The 17,060-nt window shown below is 39.8% G+C and overlaps 1 protein-coding gene across 7 annotated transcripts in view; it reads left to right on the top strand.

The window, feature by feature from the left end:
* The window catches only part of LOC124120538 (cAMP-dependent protein kinase catalytic subunit beta), a 65,917-nt gene that overhangs the window by 22,046 nt on the left and 26,811 nt on the right, over nt 1-17,060 (top strand). For all 7 annotated transcript variants that reach the window (XM_046483379.2, XM_046483377.2, XM_046483378.2 and 4 more), the window contains exons 2-4: nt 2,165-2,226; nt 13,720-13,848; nt 14,996-15,094. In XM_046483379.2, coding sequence (XP_046339335.1) covers nt 2,165-2,226; nt 13,720-13,848; nt 14,996-15,094 — 290 coding nt within the window. The remainder of the gene's footprint in view (nt 1-2,164; nt 2,227-13,719; nt 13,849-14,995; nt 15,095-17,060) is intronic.

The raw sequence follows: 17,060 nt of genomic DNA, 5'->3' as shown, positions 1-17,060 counted from the left end.
TGATTTTTCCATGCCATCCTATCCCAATTGCATGGATCGATGCTCATGATGTCAATCACTGGATTGACATCATATTGCTGGAATATTGGAGTGCCGCGTGAAACAACAAACAAACAAAACATCCCCAGTAGATTCAGCCAGGGAACTACAAAGATCTAAATCCATATCAACAGTACATGCTGTGACAGGATTGACATTGCGGAAATCTACAGTAGGGTGTTGTTGAATATCTGAAGAAGCCTCATTACTGATGTAAGGTCTCCATATGTAGGGATTTGATACTGGAATGTTTTTGACAACATAATGGGCATTCAGTGTAGTATCTACCAGGAAATGCCTTTGGCAGCTCTGGTTGCAGCTTTACCACTAAGCAGTGACTGGTTGGAGCGTATAGTGTTTCCAGCAGTTCCTGTAGACCAGAACCGCATATGAGGTTGCCAACACATGTACAATCGACTGTAGACAACTGGAAGGTGGTTCACTTGCGATTATCATCAGGGCCTTCTGATAGTTGGTCAAAGGTCTGGATGGAATGAGCACCATGCTGCCTGGCTTCTATACTCAAGAATTGAGATGAGTAGATACATGATAGATCACTGGGTTTATATTAAATCAAATCAAATCAAATCAAAACCCAAACATGCCAAACATACTGTACCTTTGCTAGCATGCTGTCCAGTAATATTATAATGCTGTCCAATATTAATAAAATAATCATTTGATTGTGGTTGAAATGCAATCAAGATATCTGTTAATTTCTTAAGCTAATGATTCACTAAAACTAAGCATGTAACAACATATGTGCATAAAGAAGCTGCCCTTGTCATGTATGGTTAGCAGAGGAATGCATGGTTATTATAATAATAACAACACACTAAAACATGCACAAACATGTTTTATTTGTTAATGGTAAGTTATATGATAAATTTATGAATCGGTCACCAATTACTGGAAACATTATCATTCAGTGTTAATTCGCTTCAAACAAGAGTCTCCCTTTACCTGTACATGGCATATTACCTGTACATTTTCATAATTATTTTGCACATTTTAGTTGCAATATACACTATAATCCCCGTTTCAGATTTTCTCGGTTTTTTGTGTTTAATTTACATGTATTCCCATTGTTTTGCAATAACAATGGCTTCTGCCAGAATTGGTTAAGAGGCCAAACCATCAAATCGTAGACTGACTGGACTTATTATGATTTTATGTGTTTTCTGTTGTAAAAGTTGAAACTTTGTTTCGACCACTAATATTAGGAGACTGCAGGGACTACATGACATGAAATGGAGTGCTTACTGAGTTGGTTGCACTAAATGATACCGTAATCGGCGTCAATCGACGACTTCAGGCGTGAAATGGTGTCGCCTTAGGAGTAACATGAAGGAGTAAGAGCAACGGGATCGGGTGGTCAGGCTCGCTGACTTGGTTGATGCATGTCATCGTATCCCAATTGCGTGGATCGATGCTTATGATCCTATCACTGGATTGTCTGGTTCAGACTCGATTATTTTACAGAGCGCTGTCATATAGCTGGAATAGTGCTGAGTGCAGAGTTAAACAACAAACCAAATCCCACACAAATAAAACATGCACAATTGGTTGCTATTTATAGGTCCATGGGTACAAATTGTGAAGCCCATTACATTAAGTGTCACTTTATCATGTTTATAGGGCTTTGACATTTTTGACATCTGATGATCATGTGATATCACTGAACCTCATTCACTCACTCACTCTGACAGCTCCGTAAAGATATCAGTATTTCACCATATCATTGCTGGGTGAACAATAAGGTCTGTTGGCCCATATTTTGGCAAATCTAGCATCAAATCTGATTTTGTCGCAGCATGCTGTACAAAAAAGTCACAAAGTGTATTTGTCTCTTTCAAAGAGTCAATTAGTGAAATGTGTTTTGTCTCCTCCTAGTGCCACGGTTGTGGGTTGGATTCCCATATTCACTCTGATGATCCTTGGATGTCGGCACCATACCTATGCTTAAAGATTTCACTATAGTGCTAAAATGTGTAAGACCAGGTACTGTATTTACACATTGAGCTGCCACACTCGCATATAATGGAAATAATATTCAAAGTGGTATTATGCATGCTAAAGCCAACTCACTCGCTACTTGTTTTTAATACTTGTTTATTTATTTCAGTTAAACAGTTTCTTGCTGAAGCCAAAGAACAGTTCACTGCAAAATGGGAAAAGCCAGCAGTTGTAAGTGAGATTTTTCATGCATAGTTATATTGTACTCCTCAAAAACAGAAGCACATGTGATATTGATATTGAGAGACATTAACGCATGAATAGTGAGTGTAGCATTCATATATGATAAGGAAAGAAATCAATTATATCATTGTTGGACTGAGGGAGACATAATAGCAAGCACAACCTAAATAAAACAAAACAAAATGTAACACGACATGATGTAACACAGTTTTGATGCACATGCATTTTCTGCACGTGAAACATCTTTTTCCACCAGAAACTTGCTTTTAATATACATTTATCATATACCATTGTAAAGAGGATTAAGTATACTGTAATATTCTTTGTTGTTATTGTCTCTAACCTTTGTTATTTTCTAATTACAGGTGTTTACAAGTGAAATAAAACTTGAAAACACTGAAAAAATGAAAACAGACAATGAATTTCAGCTCAAATTGTATTAAACATCACAAAAATAAATCACAGATGCAAGGTAAACATAACACGGTGGTCTTGTCATCTTGGACGGCACAGGTTATCCAAGGTGTTACAGGTAAATCCTCTTCATGGACATCTGTAAACAAATAAACAAGTTTACAACACTTGGTACTGACTTTGTTTTCTATACTGATGTCACATATTACTTATGATACACTTACAGCCTCTTAGGTAAACTCGTTAACACAGGTAAACTTCTAAACGCAGATAAACTCGTTAACACAGGTAAAAACACAAATATCAGATATATTTTGTTCTTTTTCTGGATTTGAAACAAAAATTAAGTATTTAAGTAGCTAAATAGTAATTTATCACATTACCTGAACATTGAACCACAGCTGCAATAAGAATGAAATCACAGGGAAGATATCACAGATTGATCTGATAGGAGGGAAAGATTGTAAAAGGACGGAAAGATCGTAAATTCAAGTTCTGCAAATATACAAGTTGTGATAACATATTTACAATACACTGCTATTTACAATTGCATAATAATTTTAATCAGTACTTTATTAAATCAATTAATAAATAAATAATTATTACAGTTACTAAAATTTAAACTGAGATGTAAAAATCAAGAAAACAAACATAAATATGGAAATAAACTTTATTCAAATTGAGCATAATACAAGGACATATGACAAACCGTCAAACTACAATTCGGATTGCGATCAGAAAAATAATTTTTTTTAAAAAAGAAAGACATACGTCATGCCACTCACCTTTGTTGTGGTTGTGATCGCTCGTTCTCATGTAGGCTGCATTCTCATTCGTCGGCCTGATAATCTGTTCAAACACAGAATCATTGTAAAACAGTTGGAAAAAATCAATAGCACAACTCTTTCCTCACCGTGTCAATAAGTATTCTTGAGTCCGGTCGCCTCTTCCAAACCCCTCATGTCTCCACTGTTGTAGTCCCACTGCCACTCCCATTCTTGAAAGTTGGAGGGGGGAGAAGGACACCTTGTCAAAACAAAATCTTCACCAAAATATTTGCGAAATTCCCTCTCCCCTTCGCGTAAATTATTCAAATCAAACACATAATTATTCCCGATAAAGTTGTTATTAGGCATCTGATCGCTATCCGAATCGTAGTTGGCCGCCATTACACTAGATTTACTGATTCAAGCAAGAAACAATACCTGTCACGAAAACAGGTAACATATCGCGCCAAAAAGACTGGGAAATTCCATGGAATGACGTGTCATTTTGTGATTTATCGGGCAGCCGTGGACTTGGCACTGGTTTATGCTGCCCAATAAATCGGGCAGTCGGGGCCAAAGGGTTAATGCATATCACTGCTTACCTTACAACAAAGAAAGACAGCGCTTCACAATGGTCCTATGTGAAGAAAAAGGTTGTTTCCATCTTCAGTCTACTTTTTGTAGGACCCATCGCCACTGTCATGTGACCATCCATGACGTCACATCTGATCACATTCCTGCTTGTTTTCCTGCTGGGAAGTTGTGCTTCATTTGGTTCCTCCAGCTTTTGGCTTGATTTTGTGGCTAGCTTTACCCTTCCATGTGAACTTTCGTCTGTGATGGGTGATGTATCTTCTGAACATCCTCATCCACTTTGTTTGGACTGCACTCGGGTATGCAGTCCAAATTTTAAATATAATTTTTGCTCACCTTTCTCCGTCGAGTTTCACAACTTATATACAGGTCACACACATACATAATCTACAGCAGCCCATCTTGTTGTGAGGAAGATCTCAGAGTCCCAGGACGCTTCCAGCCACCCTTCCCCGGTTTATCACCACTTAACCCTCATCGGTTGGAGTGTTATCTATGGTTCTCGGGACTGCCGACATTTGCCTTCGCCTACTACAGCGCCAGACACCATTGTTTGCACCTGTCTCTAATTTTCGGGCATCCCTGGCCTCCACAGTAACGGTCCCAGCGATGCTGGTGTATGCGTCTTAAGATGCTTCTACTGGGCTGGAGCCAGCGTCTACCTATGCATCCCCGGACGCATCAACTATGACTACATCTTCAGGGCTTTCAGGGGCAGTGGCTTAGCCTAATGGACATGGTCAGGGTGCTGGATGAAGACTTTTCCAGGTTGACACTTGCACCATGGTTCAAGGCGCCAAAGTCCAGGAAAGATGACTTCCCTATCCATGACTTCGCTGCAGCAGAGCAGGACAACATTTTGGATGAGAAACTTGCAGATTGGCTCTTCAAACCCAACTACGCCTAAGCTCCCAAATGCCAGATTTGCCTTTTTGGAGACAGAAATCAGGAGATTACTCAACCATCATTGGCACTAGTGTCTTCAACCCTAACAATGTAGCAGGACGATCGGAGATTAACCTGAACCATCTAGACCATTCCCAGACTTGTAGATTTTGAGCAATACCATCTTCCTTGTACCCAAAAAAGACAAGATGCGAATGATCCACAATATCTCCGTGTTAGACGAGCGCTACCTCGAGCGTCCACCTTAAGACATGCTCAGGACAAGCATCAACACTTTCGATTTTCTGATTAGCCTCATTGTGTAGGATGCGTACCTGCATGTACCTATCCATCCCTCCGACTGCAGGCTCCTCAGGTTCCTGTAATGGGCAGTCCTGCAGTTTGGCATTTCAGTAGCCCTGTGGCTATTTAAACAGTAACCAAGCCAAAAGCTGCCTCTTTACGCCTAAGGAACACCCGGTCTGAGTTTTACATAGATGATGGTCTCCTGATTCATCCAGACACGTCCACCCTGATGCGCATAGGGATTTCACCAGGCGTCTACTAGTCTATATCAACTGGGATGGATGGTCAAGAAGGTGAGGTTGGAGTGAACTCCCCTTTACCGGCTCCAGTTTATAAGAGACCTGTTTCAGACAGATCAGGACCTCCTATCAGTACCAAGGGACAGATGGCTCAAGATCTTACGCGACAATCTTGCACGCTTCACCAATGGCAAGTGTTGCTGGGGTTACATTTTAGCCCCGGCTCTGACAATCAGAGGCCGCCTATATCTGCGTCCAATACAACAGTTCCTGGCTCCTTAATTCAGGATGCAAGGATATGTACACAGCCTTCATTCCGCAACATTCCCTAACTGCGATTGCATGTGCTATGTCACACATGGTTGACAAAAGTAGTGTGAACATACATATTCGGCTTCATTGGTTCCACAATGAAATATCACTGTGACACTGATGCTCTAATCCCAAGAATAGGCACAGAATTTGTCAAAGTTTCTGTTGCACTTGCAAGGGCGGGAAGAGAGGCGCTATCTTGTCGATTCAAGTTGACGATTGGAATTATGTCATCTTGAATTGGAACTTTCTCCACGATAGAGTCACCAATGTCATAATCGAAATGACCAAAGGCTCCCTGATCATCTCGAACAACTCTCCGTCAAATTAAACGTCACATGAAAATGTTTTGTTGCTCATATTGAAGACAAGCCTGCTTGCAAAGTTCCTGACAGTTGTAAGCAGCAATCAACTTGGATGTTCTCGTGGGGCGTGGTTGCTAAGAGACCTCGTGGTCAGAAAGGGGGAAAACAAAAAGTTTAGAAAGTAATAAAAAGAAATCTGCAGTGCAATCCAAAAGTACCATGTACAGGATGTTTTTTAATATACTCAACAACAAAAGTTCCTGTAACACCAATATTTTTGTGTAATTCTCAAACAGGTTTTCAATATTGTAGTACATGTATGGAATCAAGTCACAAAAACGCAACTGCTACAGACAAGCATGCATTCCATGCAAAAGTTGACTTTTATGCAAGCCCCATGCATTTCACTACCCAAGAATGGGTATAAAAACATGAGTTAAAGGGATTCCATATGCATTGTTTAGCATCATGCTGACAACAACCACTCAGAAAAACAACAAAAATACGCAATTATTCAACATTACGAAATGCCACGCCTGTCAGAAAATGAGCGTCTGCGAGCCATTGGTAGGCTTGAAGCAGGATCGAGTCAACCTGATGTTGCAAGACAACTTAACGTCCGCAGAAAAACCATTTGTTGTTAATGGCAACGTTGGCAACAGACAAATGCAGACCATCTTCGGAGAGGCAGGCCACACGTAAACAATAATCGACAAGACAACTGGATAGGAACAACACAACTACAAAATCGATTCCAGCCAGCAACAGTGACTGCAAGAAGCATCCCTGGCCTTCAACGAATATCTTCACAAACCGTACGTCGTCACCTCAGATGTGCAGGGATTGTCGCCAGAAGACGTCCCATTTTGACAGGAAACCACCGTCAAGCACGTCTACAGTGGTGCAGAGAGTGTCTGCGCTGGATGGTCATGCAGTGGGGACAAGTTCTATTCACTGACAAGTCTCGTTTTCACCTCAGCCACAGCGATGGACGGATTCAAGTGTACTGATGTCGAGGTGAACGTTTCATCAATCATTGTGTCATGGAAGAAGATCAGTTCGGGGGCGGAAGCGTTATGGTATGGTGTTGGATAACAGCAAGACAGAGGACCCGTTTGATAGTGGTAGACAGCCCTACCGCGACAAGATCATCGGCCCTGTTGTTCAACCATTTTTGTTTCGTCATGGCCCAGGCATTACCTTTCAACATGACAACGCCCGGCCTCATATTGCTCGACTTGTTCAGGATTCCCTTCAACAAAACAACGTGAATGTCATCCCCTTGCCGGCTTGCTCCCCTAGTCTCTAACTCATCGAGCTGATGTGGGAATGGTAGGGTCAGTGCCTTCGATGTCAACCACGTGTTCCACAGACACTCCAGGAACTGCTCAGGCAGATATGGACAGATATCCCACAGGACTTTGTGCGATGCCTGGTCCATTCCATGAGACGAAGATGTGTTGCTTGCATTGCAACCAGAGGTGGACACGCGCTATTGATTTGTAAATTGACATTTTGGTATGTTCATGTTGTTTATGAAATCACGCATTTTCTGAAGTCAGTATTGCAAATTAAACCATTTGAACACTTACAGGAGTCTTTTATCTGTTGCAAACCGAAATTGTTTCAGATTTGGTAAAAAACATAACTTTGCATTAAATCTTATTCAATGTCACAGGAACTTTTGTTGTTCAGTATAATATTATTCACGAAAACATTTCTTTTCTAAAAATGAAAATGACTTTATTAATTCATCCCAAGGTCGTAACCCTGGGTATTTGGAAGGAATCTTGTGAAGGAGGCTGTTTGTATTACATTGTTGTAATCAACTGACCAGGAAGAATGTGGAAGAATGACAGATGCTGGTCATGGATGGAAAAAAAATGCATCTGAGAGAAACATTGTTGCTTTGAGCATCAAGACCAAACATGTGTTCATGCCAAAGTAGTTTACAAGAGAGGATGATCTGTGTAGCCAGCAACCTGAATAAGCTTGATGAAAATAATGTTAAAATCCATGTTCACAGACATAACAGAATGAATGTGAACAAATATTTATCTGAACAACGTTTCGAAGTATGTGAGGCTGTCCGTATTTATCTCCATTCCGGTGTGAAATAATACAAAATTTAATTTTGTGTCTCAATTGTTCCTGCCGCTGTGGAAAATTGCACACCGATCTAATAAAAGAAATACTACTTGATCTACCTTTGCAGCATCATAAAAGAACCAGGTCAACCTTATCTTTCTTCGGTTTATTAAAAGTTTGTTTCCGAAGCAAGGCGACTAGATAGAGATCTACATCATCAATTAATTCATAAACTAGATTCTTGTACCAAGTATTTAAACTTTTTTTTAAATTGTCATAAAAGATCTTACACAATTTTTGAAAGACATTTTTAATATGTAATATATTTTATTTCGTCCGCCCGCTCTCTTGAGGCTTGAGGGGAGAAACACATACAAAAAATATGGATGACCCTTGTCATGCCAAATCAACAGGGAGTATAATTTTATGAAGATGTGAAGAAGACATGGCAGGTAGGTTTTGAAACCCAAGACCTACGCTTTTGTTAAAAAGTCTTGGAATCGTTTGATGGATATTTACTACCATTAAAACTTACGTACTTGTTATCAAACGGCCCATGTGGGTGGGTGTTTACATGACATCACCCGTTTATGCCTTAACCAATGAAATTTGTGTGTTAGCATGACGTCATATTGACCTGACAGATCACTCGTATAAGCTCCGCCCACTAGAGAGTGGTAGTTCCTACCGCAGATGCCCCTTTCAGCGCTAAGGGCTATTCTGGGCGAGCAGCCAAGGCTATTGCTTTGACACATCTTCCTCAACCAGGGGGTTTTATGATGACAAATGGAGATCATTTGAAACCTTTCGTAAGGCAAAGAATGAAGATCCAACAACAGCGTTATCTCAATTCTTAGCCAAGACATCCTACACTTGTGTACAATTACAACGTATTTGGTAGCGCTTGATTCTGTGTTTGCCATTCCGGAGAATCGCAAAATTACTACGGTCCTGGAACTACCAGCAGTCCTATGCTCTTTTAGGCTTGAGGATCAGAAGGCCAATTCTGTCCCCCTGCTTGGGACATCAAGGATTGAGCTGGCCCCACTTAAAGCCCCTAAAAGCATCATCCTTTTTTGGACCTCACCACAAAAACAATATTTCTCATGGCTGTAGCCACTGCATCATGGGTGAGTGAGTTGCATGCAGTTGACAACACATGTGTCTGCTTTGACCTTGGTACGCAGGGAGCAGGCAACCAGGCCAATCCAACTGGTCCTTCACCATTCCACCAATTTCTACGATTGTAGGGGTCGAAGATATTAGGGTGAATTCCTCTTGTGCCCTGTACGGGCACCACAAGTATTCATCTGCTGCTCCAAAACTAGGCGTGGCACGAGGAAAAGGTTGTTCATTCCCTTATACTGTCTTTCCACAACCATATCACAATGGTTACGCGCAGTCATCCTGTAGGCTTACGAAATCGCTAACCTTGATCCTCCAAGAGCGAATAATCCTCACGAGATCATTGCAGTCAGTTCACCATAGCTCTACATAGCAACTGTTCTATTGGAGCAATTATGGAAGGATGTTCTTGGAGGTCTGACACTGTCTTGGCCAGCCATTATCTTCATGATGTGGCGTCAAGGCATTTGTAGCTTTGGCCTTCTGGTTGTAGCCCAGCAGGTAACTAACCCCAGACGCAAATGATGAACTGTTCCAGTCCGTAGCCAGTCTAACCCTTTCAAGCTTGTCAAAATAGTATATAATTTATAACCTACCTGTCATATCATTCATTTATTAAATCTATCACATTTCACAATGTCTGAAATATGTATTCCATTTCAATTTATCATTTTTTATTAAGAAATTATTCACTATTTCCCGCAATGTTATTAAAAATAAAATTCTTGGACACACACACTTAGACAACAGGTCCTGATCAAACATGTCAATGAGCAAAATAAAGGCATTTCAGGCAAATCTTTAAATATAGTATAGATCTACAAAGTAATAAATAAAATCAACAAAAATATGTCTAAAAGTTGTCAAACTTACAAAGTAATTATTTACATCTTTTCTTGGGATCGCGTGTAATGTAAATCAAATGACATCTTGGCTTTCGTCGCCTCGAAATCTCGGCTCTTTCTGTCTTGAAGATATCATATATTAGTCATGTGTTTTCCCAAAGTGGAAGCGAAGTCATAAAACTGTAAGTTCATATAACTTCATTATAACAATCTTTGAGGAATGGAACTTTCTGTTTTCAAGTTCAGTGCATATGAAATTTAATTCCCGAACCCAAAGTATATACTAATTTTCCTCTCTAGTTAGTTAGTAAAGCTGTATTACTTGGAACTTTTAAATGCAATATATTGCCACTGCCATTTTTATGAGTTATGTAACTTGAAGAAGTAAACATTGTTGGCTGTAGTGATGTGTGAACAGTAATGACACTTAGGTCTGCCATTACTGTAGACAATAACTATGTTGGCAAACATGATGTTAGCCACTGGCGCTTCTATTGTGGCTCTTTGGGAATGACAGCACTACATATATATTTCCTGATACCATGTATAGCAGCAGTACCATATGCAAGTTCTGACGAAAAGATTCAATTTCATGGCACCAATGTAAAGATTTACCTGACACTAAGAAATGTGTTATGATGACGATAAATATGAGACGGACGTTCATAAACCATAGACTCGTGCCGTGGGAGCGGTTAAAGAATATATACAAAACAAAAACTTGAATCCTGCAGGTGTGGCCCAATCGACTGACCAACCAATGGAATTTATGCCCGGGTAAAAATATTTGCATAAAGCGAAATCCAACCTGTCGATAAAAGACAAGTACGTAAACCATCTGTCTAGTCATTGAATAAGATCATGTTTTCTTCCCCATTTATTTTGATACTTGATGTTATCCCCTGCCACGAAGTGGGAAGGGGGATATAGGAATGAGTGCTGTCCGTCCGTCCGTCAGTCACATTTCGTTTCCGGAGCAGATCTTGAAAACTACCATATTTTTTCACCAAACATGGCACATAGATAGATCTAGTAGTGAACTGGTGCCTTTTGATAGTTTGGGATTTTAAAAAAAATAAATTTTCGAGGTTTTCATGGCAACGACTTTGATTTAGACTGAAAATGGTGGTACCGGGGTAGTCCTCGTTTCCGGAGCAGATCTTGAAAACCGTACCATATTTCTTCACCAAACATGGCACATAGATAGATCTAGTGGTGAACTGGTGCCTTTTGATAGTTTGGGATTTTTAAAAAAAATTTTTTCGAGTTTCCATGGCAACGACTTTGATTTAGACTGAAAATGGCATTAGTCCTCGTTTCCGGAGCAGATCTTGAAAACCGTACAATATTTCTTCACCAAACTTGGCACATAGATAGATCTAGGGGTGAACTGGTGCCTTTTGATAGTTTGGGATTTAAATAAAAATTATTTTTTGACTTTCCATGGCAACAACTTTGATTTAGACTGAAAATGGCGGTAGTCCTCGTTTCCGGAGCAGATCTTGAAAACCGTACCATTTTTCTTCACCATATTTTGCACATTGATAGGTCTAGTGGTGAACTTGTGCCTTTTGATAGTTTGGGATTTCTTTTTAAAGTTATTTTTCTAGTTTCCATGGCAACGAGTTTGATTTAGACTGAAAATGGCGGTAGTCCTCGTTTCCGGAGCAGATCTTGAAAAACGTACTATATTTCTTTACAAAAAGGCCCAGTGATCAGGAGCTAATGCATTGCACACACCCGACATGTCATATTGGCGGGGGATGTGAGTATTTCATGCTTGTTATTCTTGCAATTGCTATAGTGTAAATTATAGCTTTTGCAACATATTGTTGACATAACACGCGCAGTGAACTTGCTATAAATAAATACCCGCCTGAAACACATGGTGACTGCTGATGTAACCCATAATTATTACTGATCGTGCTAACTAATAATGGAGCTGTCAGACTAATGATGACATCTGAACATGATTACAGAATGAACGTATATATTTGTTGGGACTACATATTTCATAAAGCAAAGAAACAAGATAACAGGCATACTGATTTCTTCCGTTGACTTTTATTTCTGACATCCTGAAATAAACAATCAAAACGATATGCCTTTACTGTTCCATGACGTGGATGAAATAGCTAATCAGCTGCTAATTGATATAGGAAATGCCCACACACACACATAATGTGAACTCTCAACATCTACTGAATCGTAGACCATTCATTGTGTGCTATAATGGATAGATAAACCACTAAACTCATGAAGTTCACGTAATAATTTTCAAACTAACAATCCTGATTGTGCAACACGTCAGTTTAAAATGGCACACATTCAAGTACACACACGTTGTCTTCTCATGTATCTGCATTCAGCTGCTAAACGCACAGGCCGCGGCCACCTAAACAAGTCTCCTGGTGGTAATGAAGACCGGGAATCAGCTAAGCGCTAATGGTGAAGTGACACCAATACACGGATATTCAGTCCTTTTACACACGCTTCAGTGACATTGCCCAGGCACGCAAAAAACCGGGGCCTGTGGTAGGAATTGAAAATCCACATCCCAAAGAGGCCACCCTGACTGATGTAGACAGTGTGTACTAGAAATACTAATGTTCTGAGATTTGCTGTACCATGTACATAATTTATTTCATTATTGATAAAACACAAGGAAACACATTTATTTACTAATTTTCTCAATATATCAAACCATTCAGCAGGCTTTGTAGTTAGAAACATAAGACTTTCTGTTTTAAAGTTGCATTACTCATGTGAAGTAAAACTGAAAGTGCATGTAACGTTCACCTTCACTCTTTCATTGTTGTCGATTGAAAGTCAAGGTCATTTGAATAGTAATTTGTGAGGTAGTTCTGCTTCTTTGTGTACTTAGCCAACCTTTTGTGTTGGAATTAGATGTTTGTAAGAGCAATTACCCAAGAATTCAACTAGAAAAGAGCAAATACCCAAGAATTCAACTAGAAATAATCAATCACGTGATTAAATTGAATGTCAAAGTCATAAAACTGGAAGTACAAATAACTTTCTTAATAAGGTGGCTAGAGGTATTGACATGTTTTCCCAAATCAGAAGTGATACAACTAAACTGGAAGTGCAGATGACTTTGTTAAGGTTGCTGTTGGCATAGGATTTAGTTTCAAAATTCAGTACACCGTGTTACACAATGAAATGATAAGAGCTGCTGTATCGATACAAAACAATGCATATAAATTCAGTTCTTAGTTGGAAAATGTTTATTTCTCACCTTGGTCTTCTCATCTTCCTTTAGATGTAGCAAATCAACGTAATGTCAGTTAATTACATTTTTGTTGCACAAATACATCTTGAAATAACTTTCTAGCATGAGCTCGTTGACATTTGTATCACATTGTGAACATATGACTGGGATACATCTATCATGTATATCAAGACTTAGTGTATCATTACAGGCCAAACACTTACTTATGAAAAATATCAAACACTATGCACCACAAAATGATATCAATGTGTACAAATGTGTTTTAGTGTAGTGTCTTTTGTCTTTTGCTTCTAGCTTCACTGCAGGTTTGTGCGACTAAATAAATGAATGATTTCCTTTTTGTATCTGCAGGCAAATGCATGTCTCGACGACTTCGATCGAATAAAAACATTAGGAACAGGTTCCTTTGGTCGTGTCATGCTTGTACAACACAAAGCAACTAGAAACTACCTTGCCATGAAAATCCTTGATAAGCAAAAGGTATGTATGTGGTAAATGTTAGTTTGATTTCTTTCATGTGTACCTATGGGTGATTTAACTGCCAGGTTAAATGGAGTATTTTTCAATCTTGTATTAATATCACACCTGTCTGAAAATTAAGTGTATATCTCAGAAACATCTCAGAAACCACTGGACCAATGAAGATGAAATTTCACACAATTGTCTCCACCAATGGTGACACCCCAATGTTTTCAAGAGGCTCAAATCTGATGTTCATAATCGCCGCCAGTAAGCCATATTGAAAAAGCCAACTATTCTGCCCATACATTCCACAAAACATCTTCGATGCCATTGCCTCATTTATTACAAAATCAGAACATACAAAACGATTCTAGACCCGCCCGAAACCTAAATCCAACCACGAACTAACTACAACATCAAAAACCCAACATAGGATCGAGATCCAAATTCACCATCCAAACCGACCTCTCCGACGTCCGCGCCCCTAGGCCGAATCAACCATACTATTCAACTCCTTGTTCACTTAGCCAGCCACCAGCACCCCACGCTCACCAAGCCACGGCTCAACACATGACTAGCCAAGATCACCCCCAACCCCAACTCCACCCCCAAAATCAACAACTGTTTAACCCCTTTTTCTTTCTTTATTAGGGCCTGCATATATATTGCAGCTTAACTGAAACACTAACTACCACCAGTACCATATACCCACCTTAGCCTCACAGCCTAGGTTTACCCCCACCCAACCCCCACGTTACATTTTTTGGGGGTATTTGCTCAACAGGGCAACCCGATATTTCAATATGACTATATGAATTCATATTGAAAACTCTATTTATAGCCATTACACAGCCATTTTTTCTCAGAAGTGGAAGAAATCTGATATGTGTAGTTTCATGTGTTGATTGAAATTTTGCACGCCGATCCAAAGGTTTGGCAGACAAGTGATTTGAAATATGTGGCAAGCGAAATTTTGATCATGACTTGATCTGCCCTCTGTTAAAGTTTGTCAAAACGTGTACCCCTTTTCCCTTAAATAGCTGATGGTTTGACTCCCAATTGACAGATAGCTCACTTTGAATGTACCTGGTGAGTTATTTTTGAATAAAATAAAATAATTTATTCACTGCTATCATCTTTCACGATTGTGTATTTTCATTTGCAGGTTGTCAAATTAAAACAAGTGGAGCATACATTAAATGAGAAGAAAATATTGAATGCCATAGATTTTCCATTTCTTGTCAAATTAGAGTATTCGTTTAAGGTGAGTGTTTTTTATCATTTTAGAGTTAACATATTTTTCACTTATCCTGCACTACTACTTAATGCATTTACGTAAGCTTACATTACGACAAAAAGAGACAGCGCTGGTCCTGGGTGAAAAAAAAAAGCTTTCTCCATATCAAGTCCCGCTTTTTGTAGGACATTGCCAGTCAGGTGACCAGATGTGACGTCACATCACATCATATTACCGCTTGTCGCCAACCAGAAAGGATGTGTCTCACTTGGAGGGGGGACTCCAACGTTTGGTTTAGTTTGGTTGTAAGCTTCTGCTACCATACTAAATTATGTCTTCGGTGGGTGATGTATTCCTTTCATATTTTCCTCCAAATTTCAAATGTAATTTTTGTTCACCTTCTCCATTTATAGACAGGTCATTCACAAACATATTTTACAGCAACTACGGGCAGACCCGTAGTTGTGTGAGGAAGATGTCTCAGTTGCAGGACGCTACCAGCCTCCAGTCTCCAATTATTACCACCCTACCCTTACTGTCGGGTGGAGCGTTGTCCACTGTGATAGTGACTGCAGACATTCATTCACCTCCATGTTCTACAACTTCAGGCTCATCTGTGAGTATTGCACCTGTTTAAAATTTTCAGGCGTCCATGGCCTTCACTGTGACGATCCCAACTACACTACCGCATGTGTCTTATGGTGCTTCTATTGAGATGCACAAGCCACGATCCAGTCGACACCTACAGGCAGCTCATCAAAAGGGCTTGCACCGAGGGCTTGTTGCCTACGCCGTCATAGGTGCTTCTACAATGACTACAGCCTCAGGGCTTCAGCGTATCCTGCAATGTCATCAACTCTAGGTCAGCTTAGCACTGCATTGCCTACCTACCCAGTAGCGCAACAGGTGTATGCTCAGGCTTCAGCGCCGTACCAGGAGAAAAATTGGATGCAAAGTTGATGGCACAGATGTACAAGGCGCCTGCACCAACGTACCACCCTTCAGCATCAGCTGCTACGCTTACGCATCAGACAACTCAAGCGCTAGCTCCTACACCTGCATCTAACGTTTATCAGACGCCAAATATGTGATCTGCTGCAACTTCGGTTAGCGCCAACGCCACAGCTCATACATGTATTTTGTCGCAACTCGCAAAGGCTCACTCTCACTAGTGGTGTAACGATACGGCGATACAGTATTGTATCCCGATGCACAGCCCACGATACGATGCATCGATTTGGAAAGCATGTATCGCGATACATACTATATTTTCATAACACAGTTTTACTTACCATATTTCCTTGAGTATAGTGCACGCTTTTTTTCCAAAAAACACAGCTGTGTAGAAGGGGGTGCGCATTATACACAAATTAATGAGTTTTGATGTTTTTTCCCCCATGGAAAGACATTACCATGAGCACGTAAAATCGGAAATACATGTCAACAAATCCATACTGAAGTTCGCAAATTAATCATGTTATTACACTGTCTGGCTATAAAAAGTGTTCTTTGTATATCTAGACTTATGTTTGTAACTTATTTCATTAATTTTATTCAAAATTCCTTTTAATATTGTTTTAATTAATTTCGGCGAAATCGTGTGTGAAGCGATCGGAAGATCGCACAACTCACCGTTATTAACAGCAACCACGGTCAGATTACCGCTATTGACGCCTTGAAACAAACTTTAGATGACAGAGAATGGATACATATATCATAACTGCCATACTTTGATTCGTTAAAAGTCATATTTGTTTTTGTTGGACGATTCTATGTCAACACGTAATTCTCGCGATCACGTGATCACGTGCAGGGGAGCCTTGACAGTGACTGGTCAGACTGGTTCCATGTAAAAAATAATACCCGGCAATAGCGATCAGCTGCTTCGCTTAGGGTTATTATTATTTTAAATATGTTTAGTAAAAGCTGCATCTAAATTAACAAGATATTGAAATATATATTATTCCTGATAAAAAAATAGTTTCAGATACAA

The sequence above is a fragment of the Haliotis rufescens genome, unplaced genomic scaffold (genome assembly GCF_023055435.1).
Source record: "Haliotis rufescens isolate VD_foot unplaced genomic scaffold, xgHalRufe1.0.p SCAF_2, whole genome shotgun sequence".
Lineage (NCBI taxonomy): Eukaryota > Metazoa > Mollusca > Gastropoda > Lepetellida > Haliotidae > Haliotis > Haliotis rufescens.
Note: the sequence above shows the minus strand (reverse complement) of the source record. Positions and strands in the feature narration are given on the sequence as shown.